Raw genomic sequence first — 27,501 nt, 5'->3', positions numbered from 1 at the left:
CATAAATCCATGCATTTTTCAGCCTCGGGTCCTTTGGCTTGCACCCAAGCCATTTATAAACCATTTTGTGGTAATAGGATTTGCACCTTTGCATGCTACCTCTTTGCATGCAAGATTTCATAAAACTTAGACTTAGACTTAGACAAACTTTAATGCGTTTATCAACAGGGATACCCTTAAAGGGGAACATTATCACAATTTCAGAAGGGTTAAAACCATTAAAAATCAGTTCCCAGTGGCTTATTTTATTTTTCAAAGTTTTTTTCAAAATGTTACCCATCACGCAATATCCCTAAAAAAAGCTTCAAAGTGCCTGATTTTAACCATCGTTATATACACCCGTCCATTTTCCTGTGACGTCACACAGTGATGCCAATACAAACAAACATGGCGGATAGAACAGCAAGATATAGCGACATTAGCTCAGATTCAGACTCGGATTTCAGCGGTTTAAGCGATTCAACAGATTACGCATGTATTGAAACGGATGGTTGTAGTGTGGAGGCAGGTAGCGAAAACGAAATTGAAGAAGAAACTGAAGCTATTGAGCCATATCGGATTGAACCATATGCAAGCGAAACCGACGAAAACGACACGACAGCCAGCGACACGGGAGAAAGCGAGGACGAATTCGGCGATCGCCTTCTAACCAACGATTGGTATGTGTTTGTTTGGCATTAAAGGAAACTAACAACTATGAACTAGGTTTACAGCATATGAAATACATTTGGCAACAACATGCACTTTGAGAGTGCAGACAGCCCAGTTTTCATCAATTAATATATTCTGTAGACATACCCTTATCCGCTCTCTTTTCCTGGGGGTCTGGCGGCAGATTTCTTTGACTTTATCGTTGGAAATGCATCTGCTTTGAGTGTCGCAGGATATCCACACATTCTTGCCATCTCTGTCGTAGCATAGCTTTCGTCGGTAAAGTGTGCGGAACAAACGTCCAATTTCTTGCCACTTTTGCATCTTTGGGCCACTGGTGCAACTTGAATCCGTCCCTGTTCATGTTGTTACACCCTCCGACAACACACCGACGAGGCATGATGTCTCCAAGGTACGGAAAACTGTCGAAAAAACGGAAAATAACAGAGCTGATTTGACTCGGTGTTTGTAATGTGTTTGAGAAAATGGCGGATTGCTTCCCGATGTGAAGTCACATTGTGACGTCATCGCTCCGAGAGCGAATAATAGAAAGGCGTTTAATTCGCCAAAATTCACCCATTTAGAGTTCGGAAATCGGTAAAAAAAATATATGGTCTTTTTTCTGCAACATCAAGGTATATATTGACGCTTACATAGGTCTGGTGATAATGTTCCCCTTTAAGACCCTTGCCGGTGTTACCATGAATTGATTTTTTTCGTGGACCCCGACTTAAACAAGTTCAAAAACTTATTCGGGTGTTACCATTTAGTGGCCAATTGTACGGAATATGTACTGTACTGTGCAATCTACTAACAAAAGTTTCAATCAATCAATCAATCAAAGCCCTCATACAGTGTCATTTTGACTATGCCTGCACCTCATGGTTCACCAGTATCCCCAAGCCACTAAAAACAAAATTGCAAACTTCCCAAAATAAGCTGGTGAGACTCCTGCTCAACCTCCCATACAGGACTCACCTAACTCAAGCCCACTTTACCAAATTGGGATGGCTTAGAGTTGAGGAAAGAGTACACCAAATCGCAATGTGCCTGGTATTCAAAATACTCAGAGAAACTGTCCTCAAGCACCTGTCCAACTATTTCACCAGAGTAAGTGATGCTCACAGGTACTACACGAGAGGGAGTTCCTCAGACCTCGCCCCTCCCCCCAAATTCAAGACTCTCATGGGAAAAAATGCATTCTACTATGTTGCCACCACACAGTGGAATGCACTACCAACAGACCTTAACATTCTAACTTCCCTACTAAATTTTAAAACTGCCATAAAATCCTGGCTCAACTCAAATTCTAACTGTTCTGAACCAAAATTGATCCCTGGCAACTCTTCGAATCATCAAACAGGTTTATATGTGGTTATAGTGTATATACATTTTCTCATTCTATTTTTGCACACTCTTGGTGTCAACATGTGCATAGTCATGTACATAGTGTCATGTACATAGTGTATATACACCTCCCCCCCATTTTTTGTATATATTATTTTTCAAATCACCTGACATGTATACTGTGTATATGTACATAATTGATCCATTTTTTTAAACACAATTTTTCATATACATGTTACAGGTTATATATATTTTATTATTGAATGTATCAAATGTGATGAATATTTAATGGACCGCAATGGAAACAAGCCTTTTGGCTTTTTGTTCCATCCATTTGCCTTTTTAAAGCATTACTTGGATTCAATTATTTAAGATGTCAATAAACTTATCAATCAATCAATCAATCAATCAATGATCCACAAGGGAAATTGCTCCACACAGTAGCTCAGTTACAAAGGATGGAAAGTGTAAGGAAGGAAAGGATAATGCAGGTATAAAGTAGACTAAAAATGTACGATAGTAGCAATATAACATATAACATATATGTAATATTTACATATTATATGTGCATTATATGATATATACTGATATATTATATTATATTTTTATATAATATATACAATATATACAAAAATGGAGGTCTAATGTTTAGGGTAATTGTTGTGACCATGTATCAGGTGTGTCCAAACTTTTCCATTGAAAAATCAAAGCAAGTGGGGGCCATTTTAATATTTTTTATTTCAAAAACCACTACAATATATGTATAGAAAAATATATATTTAGGCCTCCACTCAGGCTTGATCCCGGGGACCCCAAAGGGTTTTGGTCAACTCAGTGGCCTAGTGGATAGAGTGTCCGCCCTGAGATCGGTAGGTTGTGGGTTCAAACCCCGGCCGAGTCATACCAAAGACTATAAAAATGGGACCCATTACCTCCCTGCTTGGCACTCAGCATCAAGGGTTGGAATTGGGGGTTACATCAACAAAAATGATACCCGGGCGCGGCACCGCTGCTGCCCACTGCTACCCTCACCTCCCAGGGGGTGAGCAAGGGGATGGATCCAATGCAGAGGACAGATTTCACCATACCTAGTGTGTGTGTGACAATCATTGGTACTTTAACTTTAACTTTATTAAAAATGTGTCATTGTTATTATTATTATTATTATTATTATTATTATTATTATCATTATTATTATTATTATTATCATTATTATTATTCAAGGTTGAAATCTGTAGATCAACATTAGGTCTATCTGTCACTATAAAGTTGTTAAAGATTTAAGTTGTATGCCCTTTTTGTCAAAGAAAGTCCTGTTTTTTAATGGAAAAAAACACAAAATATGCAATATTTTCACCCAATAAAAATTTGAAGTGGAATATTTGAGATTATATAATAAATGGAGCCTTAAAATGTCAATAACTCATAACAACATTGATTTTAATTCATGATTATTTTTTGAGCAATTAAAAAAAAAAGTCCCACTAAAATTACTGGGGATCCAAATAAAAAAGTCATTAAAGTGTTAAAAAAATATATATATATATATTTTTTTACTTTTAACACAATAATCTCGAGATCAACTTCAGATCTAGCCATCAATTATAAGTTTTATTGTTGTTTATATTTTTTGTTTGTTCGTTTTAGGCCCTTCTTTTAAAAAGAACAGCTTACGTAGTTTTTTTATATGGCAAACACAAAATATGCAACATTTTCCCCCAAAAACATCTCAAAGTGCAATATCTAATGTGATGTAATTGGAGCCTTGAATAGCTCAATAATTCATACTGACATTGACTTTGATTCATTATTATTTTTTAAAGAAAGAAACAGCCTGCATGGCAGCTTTGTGTTATTAGAGTCAACATTGCAACATTTTCTTGTTACATTACACCTGTTTGCTCTTTTATACCGCTTTTTATGTTTTTAATTTTTTTTTTAAATCATATTTTGATATTGGTATCGGTTGATATCGGTATCGGTAATTAAAAAGTTGGACAATATCGGAATATCAGATATCGGCAAAAAGCCATTATCGGACATCCCTAATATATATATATATATATATATATATATATATATATATATATATATATATATATATATATATATATATATATATATATAAAAGAAATACTTGAATTTCAGTGAATTCTAAGTATAAATATATTCCTCTAGGTATTCTAGGTATAAACATACTCCTCCCCCCTTAACCCCGCCCCCGGACCGCCCCGCCCACTCCAACCCCGCCCACCTCAATTCAACCCTTAACTCAACAATGAGTAGATGAGTAGATGAGTGTTATGTGTGTGTATATGTGTAAATAAATTAGTCAGATTACTTCTAGACCTCCACCCCCGATCCCACCTCACTCCTACCCACTTCTCCAAAGTGGGCTGGCTCAGGGTGGAGGACAGAGTAAAACAACTTGCACTGAGCCTAGTCTATAAAATCCGCTACACCTCCCTGATACCGAAGTACATGTCAAACTACTTCCTTAATGACTGCCATAACCACAACACCAGGGGGAGCTCCACTAACCACGTTAAACCCAGATTCCGAACTAACAAAGGTCTTAACTCATTCTCTTTCTATGCCACATCAATGTGGAATGCGCTCCCAACAGGTATAAAAGAAAGTGCATCTCTATCCTCCTTCAAAACCGCAATAAAAGTTCACCTCCAGGCAGCTTCAACCCTAAACTAACACCCTCCCCGGATTGTTAATAATCAAATGTAAACAATCAAATGCAGATACTTTTTCTTATGCCTTCTGATCTCTCTCTCTCTCTCTCTCTCTCTCTCTCTCTCTCTCTCTCTCTCTCTCTCTCTCTCTCTCTCTCTCTCTTTCTCTCTCTCTCTCCCCACTACTTGCTGTCCATATCCTACCAAGTCAGACCTACACTGTTCCAATATACATTTCTCTGTTCTCAATTGTTGATGACTGATGATAACAACCAAACCGAACCCCCCGCCCCCCTCCACACCCAGATTGTAAATAATGTAAATAATTCAATGTGATTATCTTGTGTGATGACTGTATTATGATGATAGTATATATGATAGTATATATCTGTATCATGAATCAATTTAAGTGGACCCCGACTTAAACATGTTGAAAAACGTATTCGGGTGTTACCATTTAGTGGTCAATTGTACGGAATATGTACTTCACTGTGCAACCTACTAATAAAAGTCCCAATCAATCAATCAATGGTGAATTCTAGCTGTAAATATACTCCTCCCCTCTTAACCACGCCCCCGCCCACCACTTCCCGAAATCAGAGGTCTCAAGGTTGGCAAGTATGCCTTTTAGTGGTCAATTGTTCGGAATATGTACCGTACTGTGCAATCTACTAATAAAAGTCTCAATCAATCAATCAATCTGATTTAGAATGTGCTGTGGGGCCGTTAAAAAAATACCTGGCCCGGGCCGCACTTTGGACATCCCTGATGTAAGTGTATCAACGTGTGTCATTTGTTCATTAGGCCATAAAGTTGTTGTCCTTTTTTAGAAAGAAGGCTTCTGATTGGCTGAAGGACCGGTGCCCCGGCTTCTGATTGGCTCCTCCTTGTTTCCGGGGCTCCACTCTGCACGGTCTCCCCTGCCCAGACCAGACTGGAGAGAATGGCTGCCAGTGCAGGTTAGCAAAAATCTTCCTATTTTTTCGTGTGTGTTAAACCCAGACGTAAATAACACGGTTTAAGTTGTCAATTACGAGGTCGTACGCTCGCCGACTACATTCTCCCAGGCGAATGTGTCGAGACGCGACATGTCGTGGTCCTGTTACAGGAGGCCGAGCTTTAAAAAAAAAAAAGACTCCTCAAAAGTGTTTGGCTATCGCTAGCTTCGCGGCTAACGTTAGCCAAAGCTAACTTTCGGCCGGTTAGCTTGCTACCTTCCAGCTGATTGTGTAAACACTTGTTAATGACAACAAAGGTTTGGAAAGTTCTAGTCATTTTGTGTTATCACTACAAAAGGCACACACATTATGCCACACGATGTCATGTTTAGACTCGATTAATATGTTTGGGCGAGAAGGAGCCGGAAGTTTTTATCATCGTGTTTTTTATCTGGTAATGCTCGCTAAATATTAGCTTGCTGACGCTAAAAGTTGAGCGTCAATGTTTATCGGCTAACGTTAACCGAACAAAACTCACGGCTGTTGATTGAAATGAACATTGTCAGGGATGACAATATGTAATCGTGCAAAGGGGGGCAGTCATTAAAAAAAAAGTTAAATTCCAGTCTAGGTAGCCATCGATGAATGTATTGCTAGCGAGCTTGCTAACCATCTGCTGCTGAGTGTTTTGCAATCCCCTCTTTGCAAGTCTTTGTCCCGGCAAGAAGCTAACGTTGCTCGACGCGAGAAAGTTTAGTTATCTCTAAAAACGTAAATATTTAAGAGGTATCGTTTCAGTATTTTGTTGCCCTTTTAGATTCAACCGACGTGCCCTAACACGTGTGACAAGAAACATGTTTACATTCAAAAGGCTGTTGAGCTATAAAGTTCATAGTTGTCTTTTCAATGTAAAAGTGTAATATTTAGCAAATGGGTTTTGATTTCAGTCCCAGTCAATACTGAAAGAAGTAGTGGCCAACATCTAGAACAGTCCTTTCCACCAGTGTTTTTAATTTATAAACTTGCATTGGTCAACATGGCCACATTTACCTGAACAAAAGACACACTACCTGGCTTTAATTTTGGCCTATTTGGCCCATATCTTATAACAATCCACTGGTTAAGTTTGACCGCCTGAAAAGTACTTCAAGACAATGGAGGTTCTTCAGTCCTGCACAAACAAACATTGTATAAATGACCCCTAAGAGCAGTGGTTCTCAAACTTTTTTGACCAAGTACCACCTCAGAAAACACTCGGCCATTAAAATACAGTAGCGTAGTTGGCCTAGCTGTTCATTAAAAACAAGACAGAGGTTTTATTCAACAATTATATGCAATATTTTTTGGCCACTCTAACATTACACACAGTTTGAACAGTGCCACTGTGTTTGAATACAGGAATATAAGACACTGTAACAGTGTTGGTGCTAGGAATTTTCAAAATGGCGTCCCAGTCACCCCATCAAGTCATAAAAATGGGGTCCCACAGTAAATGTTTGGGGTCCCACTATTTTGTAACCGTTTTGAAAACAAATGATGAATGTATGCATTATCCTGTTATATCTCACATTCTATATTGTGTTTTGGAAAAAGGTTGTCATAAACGTTACTTAATTCATCAAAAAAATAATACAAAAGAAAACATTTTTTTAATGCATATGTAAATTTATTCAGTTATAAACATTCATTCACTTTCTTCTTTCAATGTTTCTGAGCTAACGTTAACCGAACAAAACTCACGGCTGTTGATTGAAATGAACATTGTAAGGGGTGACAATATGTAATCGTGCAAAGGGGGGCAGTCATTTAAAAAAAAGTTCAATTCCAGTCTAGGTAGCCATCGATGAATGTATTGCTAGCGAGCTTGCTAACCATCTGCTGCTCAGTGTTTTGCAATCCCCTCTTTGCAAGTCTTTGTCCCGGCAAGAAGCTAACGTTGCTCGACGTGAGAAAGTTTAGTTATCTCTAAAAACGTAAGGATTTAAGAGGTATCGTTTCAGTGTTTTGTTGCCCTTTTAGATACCACCGACGTGCCCTAACACATGTGGCAAGAAACATGTTTACATTCAAAAGGCTGTTGAGCTATAAAGTTCATAGTTGTCTTTTCAATGTAAAAGTGTAATATTTAGCAAATGTGTTTGTTTTCAGTCCCAGTCGATACTGAAAGAAGTAGTGGCCAACATCTAGAACAATCCTTTCAACCAGTGTTTTTAATTTATAAACTTGCATTGGTCAACATGGCCACATTTACCTGAACAAAAGACACACTACCTGGCTTTAATTTTGGCCTATTTGGCCCATATCTTATAACAATCCACTGGTTAAGTTTGACCGCCTGAAAAGTACTTCAAGACAATGGAGGTTCTTCAGTCCTGCACAAACAAACATTGTATAAATGACCCCTAAGAGCAGTGGTTCTCAAACTTTTTTGACCAAGTACCACCTCAGAAAACACTCGGCCATTAAAATACAGTAGCGTAGTTGGCCTAGCTGTTCGTTAAAAACAAGACCGTGGTTTTATTCAACAAGTATGTGCAATATTTTTTGGCCACTCTAACATTACACACAGTTTGAACAGTACCACTGTGTTTGAATACAGGAATATAAGACACTGTAACAGTGTTGGTGCTAGGAATTTTCAAAATGGCGTCCCAGGGACCCCATCAAGTCATAAAAATGGGGTCCCACTATTTTGTAACCGTTTTGAAAACAAATGATGAATGTATGCATTATCCTGTTATACCTCACATTCTATATTGTGTTTTGGAAAAAGGTTGTCATAAACGTTACTTAATTCATCAAAAAAATAATACAAAAGAAAACATTTTATTAATGCATATGTAAATTTATTCATTTATAAACATTCATTCACTTTCTTCTTTCAATGTTTATCAGCTAACGTTAACCGAACAAAACTCACTGCTGTTGATGGAAATGAACATTGTCAGGACTGACAATATGTAATCGTGCAAAGGGGGGCAGTCATTTAAAAAAAAGTTAAATTCCAGTCTAGGTAGCCATCGATGAATGTATTGCTAGCGAGCTTGCTAACCCCCTCTTTTCAAGTCTTTGTCCCGGCAAGAAGCTAACGTTGCTCGACACGAGAAAGTTGAGTTATCTCTAAAAACGTAAGGATTTAAGAGGTATCAATTCAGTGTTTTTGTTGTCCTTTTAGATTCCACCGACGTGTCCTAACACGTGTGGCAAGAAACATGTTTACATTCAAAAGGCTGTTGAGCTATAAAGTTCATAGTTGTCTTTTCAATGTAAAAGTGTAATATTTAGCAAATTGGTTTTGTTTTCAGTCCCAGTCAATAATGAAAGAAGTAGTGGCCAACATCTAGAACAGTCCTTTCCACCAGTGTTTTTCATTTATAAACTTGCATTGGTCAACATGGCCACATTTACCTGAACAAAAGACACACTACCTGGCTTTAATTTTGGCCTATTTGGCCCATATCTTATAACAATCCACTGGTTAAGTTTGACCGGCTGAAAAGTACTTCAAGACAATGGAGGTTCTTCAGTCCTGCACAAACACACATTGTATAAATGACCCCTAAGAGCAGTGGTTCTCAAAAATGTTTGACCAAGTACCACCTCAGAAAACACTCGGCCATTAAAATACAGTAGCGTACTTGGCCTAGCTGTTCGTTAAAAACAAGACCGTGGTTTTATTCAACAAGTATGTGCAATATTTTTTGGCCACTCTAACATTACACACAGTTTGAACAGTACCACTGTGTTTGAATACAGGAATATAAGACACTGTAACAGTGTTGGTGCTAGGAATTTTCAAAATGGCGTCCCAGGGACCCCATCAAGTCATAAAAATGGGGTCCCACTATTTTGTAACCGTTTTGAAAACAAATGATGAATGTATGCATTATCCTGTTATATCTCACATTCTATATTGTGTTTTGGAAAAAGGTTGTCATAAACGTTACTTAATTCATCAAAAAAATAATACAAAAGAAAACATTTTATTAATGCATATGTAAATTTATTCATTTATAAACATTCATTCACTTTCTTCTTTCAATGTTTATCAGCTAACGTTAACCGAACAAAACTCACTGCTGTTGATTGAAATGAACATTGTCAGGACTGACAATATGTAATCGTGCAAAGGGGGGCAGTCATTTAAAAAAAAGTTAAATTCCAGTCTAGGTAGCCATCGATGAATGTATTGCTAGCGAGCTTGCTAACCCCCTCTTTTCAAGTCTTTGTCCCGGCAAGAAGCTAACGTTGCTCGACACGAGAAAGTTTAGTTATCTCTAAAAACGTAAGGATTTAAGAGGTATCAATTCAGTGTTTTTGTTGTCCTTTTAGATTCCACCGACGTGTCCTAACACGTGTGGCAAGAAACATGTTTACATTCAAAAGGCTGTTGAGCTATAAAGTTCATAGTTGTCTTTTCAAAGTAAAAGTGTAATATTTAGCAAATGGGTTTGTTTTCAGTCCCAGTTAATACTGAAAGAAGTAGTGGCCAACATCTAGAACAATCCTTTCCACCAGTGTTTTTAATTTATAAACTTGCATTGGTCAACATGGCCACATTTACCTGAACAAAAGACACACTACCTGGCTTTAATTTTGGCCTATTTGGCCCATATCTTATAACAATCCACTGGTTAAGTTTGACCGCCTGAAAAGTACTTCAAGACAATGGAGGTTCTTCAGTCCTGCACAAACACACATTGTATAAATGACTCCTAAGAGCAGTGGTTCTCAAACTTTTTTGACCAAGTACCACCTCAGAAAACACTCGGCCATTAAAATACAGTAGCGTAGTTGGCCCAGCTGTTCGTTAAAAACAAGACCGTGGTTTTATTCAACAAGTATATGCAATATTTTTGGGCCATTCTTAACATTACACACAGTTTGAACAGTACCACTGTGTTTGAATACAGGAATATAAAACACTAACAGTGTTGGTGCTAGGAATTTTCAAAATGGCGTCCCAGGGACCCCATCAAGTCATAAAAATGGGGTCCCACAGTAAATGTTTGGGGTCCCACTATTTTGTAACCGTTTTGAAAACAAATGATGAATGTATGCATTATCCTGTTATATCTCACATTCTATATTGTGTTTTGGAAAAAGGTTGTCATAAACGTTACTTAATTCATCAAAAAAATAATACAAAAGAAAACATTTTTTTAATGCATATGTAAATTTATTCAGTTATAAACATTCATTCACTTTCTTCTTTCAATGTTTCTGAGCTAGCGTTAACCGAACAAAACTCACGGCTGTTGATTGAAATGAACATTGTAAGGGGTGACAATATGTAATCGTGCAAAGGGGGGCAGTCATTTAAAAAAAAGTTCAATTCCAGTCTAGGTAGCCATCGATGAATGTATTGCTAGCGAGCTTGCTAACCATCTGCTGCTCAGTGTTTTGCAATCCCCTCTTTGCAAGTCTTTGTCCCGGCAAGAAGCTAACGTTGCTCTACGCGAGAAAGTTTAGTTATCTCTAAAAACGTAAGGATTTAAGAGGTATCGTTTCAGTGTTTTTGTTTCCCTTTTAGATTCCACCGACGTGCCCTAACACGTGTGGCAAGAAACATGTTTACATTCAAAAGGCTGTCGAGCTATAAAGTTCATAGTTGTCTTTTCAATGTAAAAGTGTAATATTTAGCAAATGGGTTTTGTTTTCAGTCCCAGTCGATACTGAAATAAGTAGTAGCCAACATCCAGAACAATCCTTTCCACCAGTGTTTTTAATTTATAAACTTGCATTGGTCAACATGGCCACATTTACCTGAACAAAAGACACACTACCTGGCTTTAATGTTGGCCTATTTGACCCATATCTTATAACAATCCACTGGTTAAGTTTGACCGCCTGAAAAGTACTTCCAGACAATGGAGGTTCTTCAGTCCTGCACAAACACACATTGTATAAATGACTCCTAAGAGCAGTGGTTCTCAAACTTTTTTGACCAAGTACCACCTCAGAAAACACTCGGCCATTAAAATACAGTAGCGTAGTTGGCCTAGCTGTTCATTAAAAACAAGACAGTGGTTTTATTCAACAAGTATGTGCAATATTTTTTGGCCACTCTAACATTACACACAGTTTGAACATTACCACTGTGTTTGAATACAGGAATATAAAACACTGTAACAGTGTTGGTGCTAGGAATTTTCAAAATGGCGTCCAAGGTACCCCATCAAGTAAAAAAAATGTGGTCCCACAGTAAATTTTTGGGGTACCCCTTTTTTGTAACCGTTTTGAAAACAAATGATGTATGTATGCATTGTCCTGTTGCCGTCACAGATACCCACACACCACTGCTCTCATGTGCGCTCTATTGCAGCGATTGTGCTTAAATGTCCATGTATTTAAAGTTCTGGGCACTACATGCGGTTCATGTTGGATCAATCTTTATTACTTACACTCGTTAAACAATTAATCGAAGGAACATAATGTAAATCGAAGCTTTGTCTAATAGATTTAATCGTTGCAGTTCTACTAACATTTTGATTTTAAAATATAAAATTAAATTTTAAGTAAGTAAGCAATGTGCTGACACATTACAAACCAATAATTAATTTTACTCATAGTGTGCCTGAATTGATATCAGTATTTTGTCATTTCTATTTACTTTTTGATCTTATCCTTTCTTTGCATCTCTTCTTTCTTTGTGTTGTTGTTCAGAGGTAGGGAAGCTGTTACAAGTTCAAAATGGGACACCTCCTAGCACCAACTACAACGGAGTAGATGCCATTCACGCCTGTAATATACTTCAGCAGCTGAAATCCTTGTATGATGAAGCTCAGCTTACAGACATTGTCGTAGAAGTGGACCATGGCAAGACGTTCTCGTGCCACCGGAATGTCCTGGCAGCCATCAGCCCCTATTTTAGGTAAGAAATGCTCAGTGCCGGTAAAATGTCCCCGTCATGGTTTAACAACGTGCGTCTCTTCAACCCACCAAGGTCCATGTTCACTAGTGGCCTTACAGAGAGCAGCCAGCGGAAGGTCAGAATCGTTGGGGTGGAATCGGAATCTATGCACCTCGTCTTAGACTATGCCTACACGTCCAGGGTCACGCTCTCTGAGTCCAATGTCCAAGCCCTCTTCACTGCAGCCAGCATCTTCCAGATTCCTGCCCTACAGGACCAGTGTGCCCAGTTTATGATTAGCAGGCTCGACCCCCAGAACTGTATAGGGGTCTTCATGTTTGCTGATGCCTATGGGCATCAGGAGCTGAAGGAACGCTCACAAGACTACATCCGTAAAAAGGTCAGTTTAACATGGCATGACTCATCGGTTGGGGAATTACACATTATACTAACTGCTAGTTTTTTATCGTATTATCTACACCACATTTAAAAAAATAAAAATAAACTATTTTGGTATGTGCAGAGGACAGAGTGATTAACTTTTGATCTGTCTATATAGAAGCCATTATATGCTAAAATAGCTCAAAAGTTTTACATGATCGCCATGTAATTGTAACTTTTGAGGATTTCATCTCGAAATGACAAAAATAAACACATATGCCAGTGTTATAGTAGCTAGCCACGTTACGGTGCCTTCGCTCTGGAAAGTGCAGTACTATGCTCCATATGCTTTATCTGTGCTGTAGTTTTCTGTTTTCTTGCTGCATTCAAGCTCCTCTTCAATAAAATTAGTTTGCTTAACATGACCAAGAAAGTTTCACAGTAGAGCCTTTTCTTCATACAATGAAGATGTTTAACAAGTGTCATTTCTGCTGATGCAGTCAGTGAAATACATTTTTTGCAGTTTCCTGTGATATTATTTTGACATAGTCAATTAGAACTGAGATTTACTGAGCCAAGCCAATACAACAAAATTAAAACAAGACAGTGAAAACTAGAGGGCAGGAATTCCTAAACTGGGGTTGCATTATTTTAATAATAAATAGTTTATGGTGTATTGTTAAGAGCATGACTATAAATAGGAACTAGTGATGTGTGACATCATTGATTTTATTTCCAATTCGATATTGAGTAAAAATCAGGCCTGTATCGACAATATTGATTGAAAACCGATACTTTGTGCAAATATACCTTATATGTCTGGTACATTTTTAAAAGTAGTGCATTTCAAATGTTGTTGCTCTTACAGAATCATCTTCAAACAACATACAATTACAGGGTGAAACAAATGATGGCATTATTCTGCATTGACTGCGTTATCTTATATTATACTTCAAATAGCATTTGATAAAAGGATAAATGCAGTTGCTCTTTTATTATATAGAGTGACTTATTTTAATTGCCAACAATTTCCTTGAATAATCAGTTTGCAGTGGCTGTTTTATTGCAATTGCTATGTGTAATTGAATGACACCTAGATGATGAATGATTTAGAAGACTTTACCTGAATAAATCTAAGCTTTTTTGCTTATGTGAGATTAGTGTAGTGTCGTATACTGTCCATCCTTCCACATATATATAGATATACATATATTATATATATATACCACCAATCACTTTTAATTTAGACAAGAGCTCAATGATTTAATTTACAGTGTTCCTGGTAATGAGATACATGATCTGAAATAATTAACGTATGAAAAGTATAGATATTTTGATTTGAGAATCGACATTACAGCATAAAGATTTAGTAACGGTGTTATCAATATTTTATTATCGTCACTTGTAGGAACCACTATGTCAATAAAGGAAACCTTCAGTGACTGACTTACTGTTAAGGGTTGGTGATTTCTCTTACTGTGACACCAGGTAAATCAGTCACTTCGCTTAGGACACCGTAATTGCACAACCTCTGCTACTGATCAGAACAGCACAGTGGACAAATAGTTAAGTCCATCCATTTCATGAAGAAATGCAAAGGCCAAACTGGCTAGTCTTAGAAAATATGATGACCGTTACATTGTTGTCTTTTTTTATTGCGAACAATGACAAGAAGATGAAACATGTCTTTGGACTGCAGGTGCTTGCAATTTAATCTTATGAAGCTGAGGCTTAACACTGTCAAAGTGTTCAGTTTTTGATAATTTCTCTCAATCCTTATAACACTTGCATCTTTTATTGCATGAACATGATCGTGAATTCCCAACCTGTGAAAAAACAGTACATGATCAGTGTTTGTGTCTAACTAAATTGAATTGTGTTTTTTTGGGGGGGGCGTGATAGTTCCTGTGTGTTTCACAAGAGCAAGAGTTTCTTCAAATGACCAAGGAACAGCTGGTCAGCATTTTGAACAATGACGACCTCAACGTGGAGAAAGAAGAGCATGTCTATGAGAGCATAGTCCGCTGGCTGGAGCATGATCTGCCTGGTCGTGAGGCCCATCTTGCTGAGGTGTTTTCCCTCTGCATTCGTCTGCCTTTGCTCGATGACACTTTTCTCAGTCGGATACCTGCGCCGTTTGCTTGTGCCCTGTCCCTGTCTAAAGACCCCGTTGAGGCCAAAGCACGCCTCGCTGGCACCAACGGTTGCCCCCAGCGCCTGGGAATGACCGCTTCTGAGATGGTTATCTGCTTCGATGCTGCTCACAAACACTCAGGGAAGAAGCAGACGGTGCCTTGTCTAGACACGGCCACAGGGAGGGTGTTTAAACTGTGCAAACCACCCAATGATCTCCGAGAGGTTGGTATCCTGGTGTCTTTCGAAAATGACATCTACATCGCTGGGGGCTACCGACCAAGCAATAGCGAGGTGTCCATAGACCATCGGGCAGAGAGTGACTTCTGGCAATATGAACATGCGGGAAACCGATGGCTACCACATGCACCTTTATTGAGAGCAAGGATTGGCTGTCGACTGGTGCACTGCTGTGGGAAACTTTACGCACTGGGTGGCAGAGTGTATGAAGGAGATGGTCGAAACGCATTAAAGTCAGTAGAGTGCTATGATGCCAGGGACAACTGCTGGTCGGCAGTGAGTCCCATGCCAGTGGCCATGGAGTTTCACAGTGCTGTGGAGTACAGAGATCGAATCTATGTCCTCCAAGGTATGTTTATGCATCATAGTGAAAAATATTTTGTGTGCGCACACAATGCAACATTTGTTAGCTTCTATATTTTTCTCAAGCCTAGACTTGTTTTTAATAACACACTTCCAATGCAAGACAGTGGGGAAAAAGAACCCTGGAAATGTAATTTTACATTTCAATACCCTGCAGTCTGTGTTAGCTTAAAATAGAGTTCAGTTTTAGTCTTCAGAAGTTCCTTTTAGTGTAACTTTTGAATTGAGTTTCAAAGAATGTCATATGGTATATAATACATATTTTTGCCACAGGGCAAGTTGTTCTTGATGCTATGGAAAGTAGAAATATTGACATCAACCTAACACTGTTACTTCAAAACATTTGCACAGTACAGCTCAATCTTGTCTCTTACTCTCCTCAGGTGAATATTTCTTCTGCTTTGACCCTCGCAAGGACTACTGGAGTCATCTTTCCCCGATGAGCGTCCCTCGGAGCCAGAGTCTGGTTGCCCTGTACAAGAACTGTATTTACTTCATCGGGGGCATCTGCAAGAATCACCAGCGTACCTTCACAGTGGAGGTCTACGACATTGAGAAGAACAGCTGGAGCCGTAAGAGAGATCTTCCCTTTGATCAAGCCACAAACCCGTACATCAAGGCCATGCTGCTGCAAGGCAAACTACATCTGTTTGTACGGGCCACACAAGTCATGGTGGAGGAGCATGTGTTCCGCACCAGCCGCAAGAACTCCCTATACCAGTATGACGACGAGGCAGACTTATGGACCAAAGTCTATGAGACACCCGACCGTCTCTGGGATTTGGGCCGCCATTTTGAATGTGTGGTGGCCAAACTCTACCCACAGTGTCTACAAAGGGTGCTCTGAGGTAGCTTGGCTCGTTTTGTGAACCTAAACTGAGACAGAGGGAACGGTGTGGTCCTGCCCGCCTTGTGCCTGGTCTTACCTCGGGGTTTGCACCACAAAGACCATTATTTTGATAAGTCTTAAGCCGTTTAACCTTTTGGTTTAATAAGATCAAGACAGGGGTGCTTTTAAAGTTTGCAGTATTTTTTTTCCAGACAGCACCAATTACCCACACTGATGCTTGCTCTAGAAAACCGTACAATGAATCATAAGTGCAATTATTCAACGTGCTTGCTAATTTTTGAGCCATGCTGTTCTATGTTGTTTTAGCTGCAAAGTTGATGTGCTCTCTCGAGAAATGGATGCTACATCTAAACATAAAGTAAAATTCTATATATACTAAAACTATATATACGATGAACATAAATACTTATATAAACTATATATTGATACGGGTAAGATGAGTACCATAACTCATCGTTAGTTTGTTGGCTCTGAGGTTTGTGTAGATGCCCCTTCAAGTCAAATCTCTAAAGCTCCTTTCATAGGTGACTTTTATTTTGAACTGTAGTTGTAGTAATGTACAATATTGTTTCTGAAGCTTGTACGATATTTCAATGTCCAGCGCTCTTCCACAAACGTCCGTGTGTCAAACAATACACTATGTGGCTTCTGAGCTATTTTTACATTTGGTTTTGAGAATCCACTTGCGTAGGTGGCCCGTGCCACCCAATCCATGAGTTGGCGTCCATTTTGTGTCATATGCGAGGACAACATTTCATGTTTAATGTTCAAATACTCCCTCTCCACATTGGAGAAATGACAATAGTGAACTTTGTGTCAATACTAAGTGGGAAGTTCAGACCAACGACCAGGCTTACCTCAGAGACTTCAGCGATGTTCCATTAGGAGGAGAATAATAAGGACATTTCAGGCCATTTTGTGTTTGTGAAGCAACTGTGAACAGCTCAGTGGAGCATTGAGCTCTGTATAGGTTGCTTTCCGAAATGTAAATTCCAACAAGTTGGAAAAGGTTAAAACAGCCTTTCGCTTAAATGCCAAAAAAACCGCATTTGAGGTCTTGTAAAAGCTGCTCTGGATGTCGGAAAATAATGATGTAGTAGCAATAACTCTTGGAACTGTGATTTAGGCTACTTGTCTTCATATGACTTTAGTGTAAGTGTGTTTTGTGTGCTTCTGTCTGGTAGTGAAATCACTTTAGTTCCATTGGTGCATGGGTGCAGGCTTGAAGAGACATGGAATTTAGTGCAGGTCACTCACAATGCCAATGTGCCTGTGGCTGTAAGTAGGGGCATCTGACTTGAAAAGTGTTCCTCTTGATGAACAATATCTGAAAAGTCTTAAACTCAGCATTGCACTGATTCACTCTCCACTTCAACAGAACTGGACTACAGACTTGCGAAGCACCCTTCATGAATCCATCTTACACGCAGAGGACTAACAGTCGGTGCTGCTTTCCTTTGTTTTTCGACAATCTTACACAGAAGAAGAAACGCCAACGCTAAGAGGCGTTTTCATTTTTTTTTACGCAAGTTCCTGTGTCATCTTTGCACTACACACCCCCTTACACTTTTATCTCAAGAGTGACCCCCCCACCCTGAAAGAGGTTCCGTAATCTCATAACAATCATCCAAGGGAAGTAACCATTTGTGATGAATTTGATCACCGTAGAGTTAGAACAAGATGAAGCTTCACCCACACAGCTACAGTCGGTGAACCAGGAACGGATAACTCAGGATTTCTACTGAAAAAACAGTACTGTATTTTTTTTTTTTTTTTTTTTGTTATGCGTAGTATACTGTACTATAGGTTTGCTGTACTTGCACAGTTTTTAAATTTCAGTTTCTTTTATAACTTGAAATCTCAGTGTGTTATTTGTGTTGTCTCTATTGTCCCCTCCCCCCCTTTCTTATGTTATTTTCTATTTAGTTCATGTAGATTTATCCTGAAGCTTACATGCACAAGTGATACATTTGGATTGTTTTCCCCCCATTTTAGTCTCACCTGATAAGCATTACAGATAAACTATATTCTGAACACCAGTCACGACTTACAGTAAAACAAGCTAGGGAAGTTTTGCGTGTGTTACGTCATGGTTCATCTCATTACCCGTGTGTGCGTTTGGGTGCTATTTCACCGTGTTTTCCTTGTGCTTTTCTCTTTTTTCCTCCACTTGTCTCTTTTGGGTAATGGTTTATAGTGGTGGTTGAGCTCAACTGTGAAAATTCACGTTGCACATAACTTGAAAATAAAACAATTAAAAGGCAAGAGATGTCCCTTTTTTGTACATGCTGTACATCGAAAAGTGCTGAAATTGTATTATGGTCTGTTTAGCTGTCGGCAGTTAAACGTTTGTAAAACTGTAGGCATGTATGTAACTAAAACAAAAAAAGTATCATCTGACCCTGACATACATATAAATGGAGAAAAAATACAAATTGTCAGCCAATGTAAATATATTGGGTTAATTATAGATTCATAGCTTTCCTTTAAAGCCCATATTGGCAAATTGACCGTGTGCCCTGGGAAATTGTGTGAAATTATCAAGTTTAATCTCACAAATTTCCGTGCAATTCGAAATGAAATGTCAACTGAAGCTGCAAAATTGTATTTGCATTTGATGATTTTCAGCCACTTCAACTATTGCCTTACCTAGGTAATAGTTAGGCTGATCAGAGTTAAAAAAAAACCCAACAACATTGGAAATCTTGTGTACACAAGCAATAAAGGTTATGGATTAAAAAAAAAAATAGGCACTATCATCACTGTGCCATCCTAAAAAAATACAGCATTTTAAACTTGGACAGTCTTCACACATTTGCAGACTTAAAAGCAGTGACGTGCAGTCATGGAAAGAAAAAAAATGTAAAAAGGAAAAAAATTAATTAAATTGTTATATGTATCCAGTGATTATACTATAAAGTTATTTTCCATTTAACTTCACCAGTTTTAGATTATTTTTATTCAAAATCGCTGAATTTTCACATTTGCCGTTCAAATACTGAGAAGAGACGGTGCGGTGAACAGCAGCCAGTTGAGGCACGTCACTCAGTTGTGCCTCAACATGGATTGCGGACTCGGATAACTGCTGGCCTGCTGTGCAGTGAGACTGTATTGCTATATGAATTATATTATACATTTCCATAGTTTAGTTAGCTGAGGTATATAATGTACAGTGTATTTTGTCAACAACTGTATGTGTGTAACGTATTTCTTGTGCTGAGCGATCATAAAACGGCTGCAAAAGACGCACTGGCTGAGGCTCCAGTAATCCCGCCTCCTGCACCCCTGCCGTAGAATTGTTATATCAACTAAAGCCCGCACTTAAACTTTCCACGTGCAAGATTGAATCTATTTAAAAAAGTTATTTCATAAGAAGCCAAAAAGTGCAAAAACAATAATGTTCGTGTTGGAGGAGTTGTGAATGACTGCAGGGCCACCACATTAGGTACACCTGCAGACTGCAGGTGTATCTAATTCACAACTCGTCCAACACGAACATTATTGTTTTTGCACTTTTTGGCTTCTTATTAAATAACTTTTGTAACCTATTTTCATGGGCTTTCCTCTTTGTGATGTTTAGTTTCTGTTATGCGCTGTTAATACAGTATATGCCTTGAGCTCTTATTTTGAAGGCGCTAAGAGCGGAAGTGATGACACGTTGCGGAGGTTTTTGAAAGAAGGTAAATAAAGTGGTCCTCGTGTAAACTTTGTTATTTTGTAGTTTCATACAGTATAGGCGACATTTATAAACCCTCAGTTACACTTTTTTTAAATAGATTCAATCTTGCACGTGGAAAGTTTAAGTGAGGGCTTTAGTTGCGGCGCGTGGACTTAATTTATAAGTAAAGGTAAGACCATAATAACGTTTTTTTATTAAATGTGCTTTTTTGTGTGCTACAGTTTGTATGTTTAAAGTTAAGTTAAAGTACCAATGATTGTCACACACACACTAGGTGTAATGAAATTTGTCCTCTGCATTTGACCCATCCCCTTGTTCACCCCCTGGGAGGTGAGGGGAGCAGTGGGCAGCAGCAGCGCCGCGCCTGGGAATCATTTTTGGTGATTTAACCCCCAATTCCAAGCCTTGATGCTGAGTGCCAAGCAGGGAAGAATGCTGGTATGAGCTTTTAAACATAACCCGTTAACTGCTGCCAATCAAATGGTGAATAAGATACTCTTTAGGGTTCATATGTTTGTAAATCTGACTGTGATGAAGTCAGTGCCTCACCAGCCATCAACCTCACCGCACGTCACTGCTTAAAAGTGACCTATAAAGTACTGCATGGATTGGCTCCAGATCCTCTGGCAGAGTTCATCAGCCAAAAAAAACAGTCGTGAGGGTGTCACTCGAGGCTCTGTCAGAGGTGACTGTTGTATTCCTCTGCACAGGAACACTTTCAGTAAGTCGGCCTGGTCAGTAAGGAGCGCAAATGTGTGGAACTCAGTACCTGAGGAGGATAAACTGGTCACAACTTTTAAGGCCTTCAGAAAAAAAAACATTGAAAATGTGGCTTCTACAGCTGCCAGCACTAAAATATGAGCCTGTTTTGATGCCAATGTTATGTTGTGATGTTGTATTTTATTTTTTTATCATATTGTATATTGGGTGCTTTTTTTTTCTTTTTCTCTCTTTTTTTTTTTAATTGTAATTTTACTGCCTTTTTTACATCATGGCCAAGGGACTACAGATGAAAACTAGCCTTCTGGCTAATTTCTGGCTTTTTAAACCATGTGTAGTCATGTGTTTTTTATAAAATTGCATAGTCCCCTTTGACATAAACTAATCCAATGGTCGGGAGCGAGCACGCGCGGCGCGTACACGCCAACATCCTGACTCCACGCCGCCGACCACGTGACCAAAAGAGCAGCTACGTATGGAAAGTTTGGCTAACTCGCATTTGTATTTGTTGTCGCCAAGGCTTCTAAAGAACGGTAAGATCTCCCAAAACACATTTTTAATGTACTCCACGCTGTTTAAAAGTACACGTTTGTAATGTGTTTCCTGTAACTACCAGGAGAAATCAAATATTTATTCATCAAATATTTACTCGTTCGGTTACGTCTAATGACTATCTGGTTAGTCGCTGCCATACACCTTTGTCGGATGCTTTTTGTAAAAAAAAAAAATTAAAAAAAAATCAAGTTTTAAATTCTATTGTAGTCTGAAGTGCATATGAATGGCTTCGTTGAGTCAGGCAAGACGAAGTCTTTCCACGTGTAGTGAGTGATACGATGCCACGGTTGTAACTGTCACATTCCGTCTATTATTGACTCAAAGGTGCTCCATTACTTCTGTGTGAACACTCTTAAGTGTTGAATAACCAATAAACTTACGCGTATTTTGTGTTATTTTAAACCGAAATATTTACAGTAAGCATTTTGTAACATTTTGTACATTAAGGATACTAAAACCAGTACCATGTAGGCCAATATATGGTAAACTATCGGAAGAAAACATCCACATACTAGCTTCGTGCTATAGGTAACATAACGTATAATATTAATTATTTTTAAATGTATACATTTGTACATACTTTTGAATTGTCCTGCATAAGAATTGTGCTCTAAAATTAAATTGTCTTGCCTATTTTAACCCCCTTGAGATATTACTTTTCCTCAATATTCTTTACTCTATTATTATTGTACCACTTCTCCAAAGTGGGCTGGCTCAAGGTGGAGGACAGAGTAAAACAACTTGCACTGAGCCTAGTCTATAAAATTCGCTACACCTCCCTGATACCGAAGTACATGTCAAACTACTTCCATAACGTAAATGACCGCCATAACCACAACACCAGGGGGAGATCCCAAAACCACGTTAAACCCAGATTCCGATCTAACGAAGGTCTTAACTCATTCTCCTTTTATGCCACATCAATATGGAATGCACTCCCAACAGGTGTAAAAGACAGTGTATCTCTATCCTCCTTCAAAACCGCACTAAAAGAACACCTCCAGGCAACTACAACCCTAGACTAACACCATCCCCCCACCACATCCCACCTCCCCGGATTGTAATTAATCAAATGTAAATAATCAAATGTATATACTTGTTCTTATGCTATCTGAGCTCACTATGTTCACTGCTCACTGTACATATCCTACCAAATGAGACCTACACTGTTACAATGTCCATTTCTCAGATGATATAATTGTTGATGACTGAAGTGCTGATATCAACCAAACCTAACCCCCCCGCCACAACCCCCTCCACATCCCACTCTGATGATTAACTTGTGTGATGACTGTTTTATGTTGATAGTATATATTTGTACCATGAATTGATTAACGTGGACCCCGACTTAAACAAGTTGAAAAACTTATTCGGGTGTTGCCATTTAGTGGTCAATTGTACAGTATGGGTTCTGTACTGTGCAATCTACTAATACAAGTCTCAATCAATCAATCAATCAAACCGCTAACTACATTGTTTGCAGGCTGTAGCCCACCCACACATTTGTAGACATGATCTAGTGTTGTCCCGATACCAATATTTTGGTACCGGTACCAAAATGTATTTCGATACTTTTCTAAATAAAGGGGACCACAAAAAATTGCATTTTTGGCTTTATTTTTAACAAAAAATATTACGGTACATTACACATATGTTTCTTATTGCAAGTTTGTCCTTAAATAAAATAGTGAACATAGAAGACAACTTGTCTTTTAGTAGTAAGTAAGCAAACAAAGACCCCTAATTTAGTCTGCTGATATATGCAGTAACATGTGTCATTTTCCATTCTATTATTTTGTCAAAATTATTAAGCACAAGTGGTAGAAAATGAATTATTAATCTACTTGTTCATTTACTGTTAATATCTGCTTACTTTCTCTTTTAACATGTTCTATCTACACTTCTGTTAAAATGTAATAATCACTTATTCTTCTGTTGTTTGGATACTTTGCATTAGTTTTGGATGATACCACAAATTTAGGTACTTTTTAGAGGCGGTGAAGTACCGAATATGATTCATTAGTATCGCGGTACTATACCAACAGCGGTATACCGTACAACCCTAACATGATCATTACAGGACGCATGGGAATCATCAAAAACTTTATACAACTGTATTAAACGTAATTTTGGTTTTCAGGTCCCATTTTGGGGGGAAACTAGGCCAGTTTCGTTTTTCTACTTTCAAACCCGGGAAGTGTTTTATTTAGTCTCTTTAATGTGTCGCGGGCCAACAGAAAACAAAGCGCAGACCGCAAATGGTCCCCGGGCTGCACTTTGGACACCCCATGCTATATTCTAGCTTTCTCGTGTTTGCTCAGAGGACATAGTGTTTACAACTGTCTTAAGTGAGCAAACACCTTAATGTGCAATGACAATAAAAGCCTATTCTATTGTATTCTAACATCATTGTGTCAAATGAGGGTCACCCATTAGGAAGTTGGCAACACATTACCAACAGTCATCCACAATTAACTTGGTTTTACTGTTTTATTATGCTTTTAAATGACTGACAATTGCTGCCCACTCTCATTAGGAACATGCCAATTGCACCAACCAATGATGTGGCCTTCAGACCTCCAGATGGTGGCTGGGGCTGGATGGTGGTGATCGGGGCTCATATCTCCATTGGGTTCGCTTATTCTACTCCAAAAGCCCTCTCAATTTTCTTCAAGGAGATTCAGGCAGACTTGGAGGCCAGCTACAGTGATATAGCATGGATTTCTTCAATTATGTTAGCAGCCATGTATGCTGGCGGTGAGTACACTTGGTCTGATTTTGTTACATGAAATACAGTGTATCCAGAATGTATTCACGGCGCTTACACATTTTGTTATGTTACAGCCTTATTTCAAAATGGAATAGATTCATGTTTGTCCTCAGCATTCTACAGAAAATACTCAATGACAATGTAGAAAGGTTTTAATTTTTTTTGTGCAAATGTATTGAACATAAAAAAACACATGTTCATTTAATATTCACAGCCTTTGCTCAAAACTTTGTTGATGCATATTTGTCAGCAATTAAAGCCTCAAATATGATGCCACAAGCTTGGCACACCTATCTTTGGGCGGTCTCGCCCATTCCTCTTTGCAGCACATCTGAAGCTCCCATCAAGTTGGATGGTGAGCGTTGGTTTTCATCCAGGATGTCTCTGCACATTGCTGCATTCATCTTAGTCTCATCAGGGAGGTGACCAAAAACCTGATTGTCTCTGTGGAGAGAGGAGAACCTTCCACTAGGACAGGGGTCGGCAACCCGCAGCTCCGGAGCCGCATGCGGCTCTTTGATCACTCTGATGCGGCTCAGCTGCATACTTGCCGACCCCCCCCGAATTTCCCGGGAGACTTCCGGATTTCAGAGCCTCTCGCAGAAAACTCCCGGGATTAATATTCTCCGATTTTCACCCTTACAATAATAATAAGGGTGTGCCATGATGGTACAGCATTTAACGCTCTCTACAATCTGTATTAACAGTGTGCCAGCCCAGCCTCTTGTTATATGCATCTTCAACTCGCACATGTAAATGACAGCAAGGCATACTTGGTCAACAGCCACACAGGTTACACTGACGGTGGCCATATAAAACAACTTTAACACTCTTACTAATAATGCGCCACACTTTGAACCAAAACCAAACAAGAATGACAAACACATTTCGGGAGAACATCTGCACCTTAACACAACATAAACGCAACAGAACAAATACCCAGAATCCCATGCAGCCCTGACTCTTCCGGGCTACATTATACACCCCTGCTACCACCAAACCCCGCCCCCACCCCAACCCTGCTCCCTCAAATCCCCCCCCCCGCCCTCCCCCTCCGTGCGTCGGCTGAGGTGGGCGGGGTTTGGTAGCGGGGGTGTATAATGTAGCCCGGAAGAGTTAGGGCTGCATGGGATTCTGGGTATTTGTTCTGTTGTGTTTATGTTGTGTTACGGTGCAGATGTTCTCCCGAAATGTGTTTGTCATTTTTGTTTGGTGTGGGTTCACAGTGTGGCGCATTATTAGTAAGACTGTTAAAGTTTTTTATACCGCCACCGTCAGTGTAACCTGTGTGGTTGTTGAGCAAGTATGCCTTGCTGTCACTTACGTGAGCAAGCAGAAGCCCCATACAACGTGTGACTGGGCCTGCACGCTGGTTGTAGTGGGCGCTAAATGCTGTACCATCACGGCACGTTCGAGAGAATAGTTTCCCTGAAATTCGTAGTCTGCCGGAAAAATCGGTAGGGTTGACAAGTATGACGCTGTCAAGCGCCATTCATATTAAACCCGCGGGGTGCACTAACATTACATTTTCATATTAAGGTGTGGGCCACGTGTCTGAGACCTTTGGTTTATACATAGCACAAAGCAAAAAAAAAACGTTGTATGCAGTGTTATTTCATTTTAAATTTCAAAAGATTTTTGTGGCTCCCATTATTTTCTTTAATTTGTGAAAATGGTCAAAATGGCTCTTTGACTGGTAAAGGTTGCCGACCCCTGCACTAGGACAATCGTCTCTGCAGCAATCCACCAATTAGGCCTCGAGGCCAGACGGAAGCCATCTTTTTTTAAAAGCCTAACCAGGGACAAGGGTTGCAAATTAGCCTGTGGCTAGAAGTCTTATGTACTTTGACATCGGTTACTTGTGGGTAGCAATGTTTAATTGTACTGTCCCTGTCAAATAAATAAATGCATAAATAAATAAAATATATACATTTCTTCATAAAAAAAAAAAAAGTTTGCCAAAATTCACCTGAAATACTTTCAGACCATGAGAAACAAAATGCTCTGGTCTGATGTTCCAAGGGCCGCAAAGAAACATTAATTATTTTATAAACTACCGCATTTTCTCCGACTTAACTTTTGCCTTGCCCACTAAACGCACCAATAAGCTTGTTAACAGATGTATATTACTACTCCTTTGTTATAGTACATGGGACAATCAATGGACATATAAAATGTTAATGTACCAGATTGTAGCCAAAGGCTAATTTCCATCTGCAGTGTCCTGCAGGGTCATTGCATATAGCAGGGGTTCTTTGACCTTTTTGACCTTTTCCAGTAAGAGGAGCCCGGAGACCACTCCAATATTAATACTGAATTCGTAATCTTACTCTTGATTTGGATCATATTCAATAATTCTATCTAACCTACTTACAGTTTACTACCTTGTCAAATTATAGAAAATGTGTTAATCACAAAGATTATATTATTAATTTAACAAATAAACCTTAGGCTTAGGTCAGGCTGATTTGAAAAAGAAGTACTAACCAAATAAACAATACATTTACATACAATATGTATTATGTTGTGCTAAAATAAATAGACAAAATAACAATAAATATGTTTCTTAACTAAACTGTCAATAAAATTAAAGTGCAAATGAAAATACAGCTTCACCACTAGGGTTGTATGGTATACCGGTACCAGTATAGCATCGCGGTACTAATGAATCAAAAACGGTACTATACTCTGTTTGAAAAGTACCGGTTCCCGGGTATGACGGTGCATCATCACGTCGTGACATTGCTGGTTTTGCGAGCAGAGGAGCATGTTCAGCAGCGCACAATCACTGAGTACTTACAAGCAGACACGGTGTGTAGACAGAAAAGGGAGAACAGATGCATTTTGGCCTAAAAACTAAAGATAAAGGTGAAGTTATAACACTGTAAAGCTTTTAGGAAGAGGTGCTTTAAGACATGGCTAGCTAGCGGCGAATGTCCAGCCGCAGTCGGCAGTGTTTTAGCTACTTCTAAATCACTAATCCTCACCTTAAACTTAAAGTAAGTTTCTTACAAGTATCATCCCTGCAGGACGAGGAATAGCTAAACATGCTTCACTACACACCGTAGGAGGATACGATAGCTAACCACTAACAACAAGCTAGCACCCCTGTATGTAAACAAATGCCATGGGTGGATCTACACCTAACATCCGCTGTAATGATACAAAGTACAATAGCGTATCTAGTCGATATTACTATGATTACGTCAATATTTTTTATCGTCACAAAATCCTTTTTCCTTTTTTTAAAATTCATATTATGTTTATAAACTCCCTGGACACATGAGGACTTTGAATATGACCAATGTATGATTCTGTAATGACTTGGTATCGGAAC

General features: G+C 38.9%; 2 protein-coding genes across 4 annotated transcripts in view; both read left to right on the top strand.

Moving 5' to 3' along the window:
• Nucleotides 1–18,705, top strand: part of kbtbd8 (kelch repeat and BTB (POZ) domain containing 8) — a 163,557-nt gene extending 144,852 nt beyond the window's left edge. The window contains exons 2-6 of the mRNA XM_061923822.2: nt 5,513–5,641; nt 12,287–12,494; nt 12,567–12,873; nt 14,757–15,576; nt 15,974–18,705. Coding sequence (XP_061779806.1) covers nt 5,626–5,641; nt 12,287–12,494; nt 12,567–12,873; nt 14,757–15,576; nt 15,974–16,437 — 1,815 coding nt within the window. The 5' untranslated portion in view covers nt 5,513–5,625 and the 3' untranslated portion in view covers nt 16,438–18,705. The remainder of the gene's footprint in view (nt 1–5,512; nt 5,642–12,286; nt 12,495–12,566; nt 12,874–14,756; nt 15,577–15,973) is intronic.
• A 2,506-nt stretch (nt 18,706–21,211) lies between these two features.
• The window catches only part of LOC133570952 (monocarboxylate transporter 2-like), a 33,370-nt gene continuing 27,080 nt past the window's right edge, over nt 21,212–27,501 (top strand). The window contains exons 1-2 of one of the 3 annotated variants that reach the window (XM_061923818.2): nt 21,232–21,372; nt 23,931–24,151. In XM_061923818.2, the coding sequence (XP_061779802.2) occupies nt 23,935–24,151 (217 nt within the window). In that variant the 5' untranslated portion in view covers nt 21,232–21,372; nt 23,931–23,934. Of the gene's footprint in view, nt 21,373–23,930; nt 24,152–27,501 lie in introns of all 3 variants that reach the window. The other 2 variants (XM_061923819.2, XM_061923820.2) reach the window with 2 other exon arrangements.

The sequence above is a fragment of the Nerophis lumbriciformis genome, linkage group LG28, assembly GCF_033978685.3.
Source record: "Nerophis lumbriciformis linkage group LG28, RoL_Nlum_v2.1, whole genome shotgun sequence".
In the NCBI taxonomy this organism is placed as follows: Eukaryota; Metazoa; Chordata; class Actinopteri; order Syngnathiformes; family Syngnathidae; genus Nerophis; species Nerophis lumbriciformis.
Note: the sequence above shows the minus strand (reverse complement) of the source record. Positions and strands in the feature narration are given on the sequence as shown.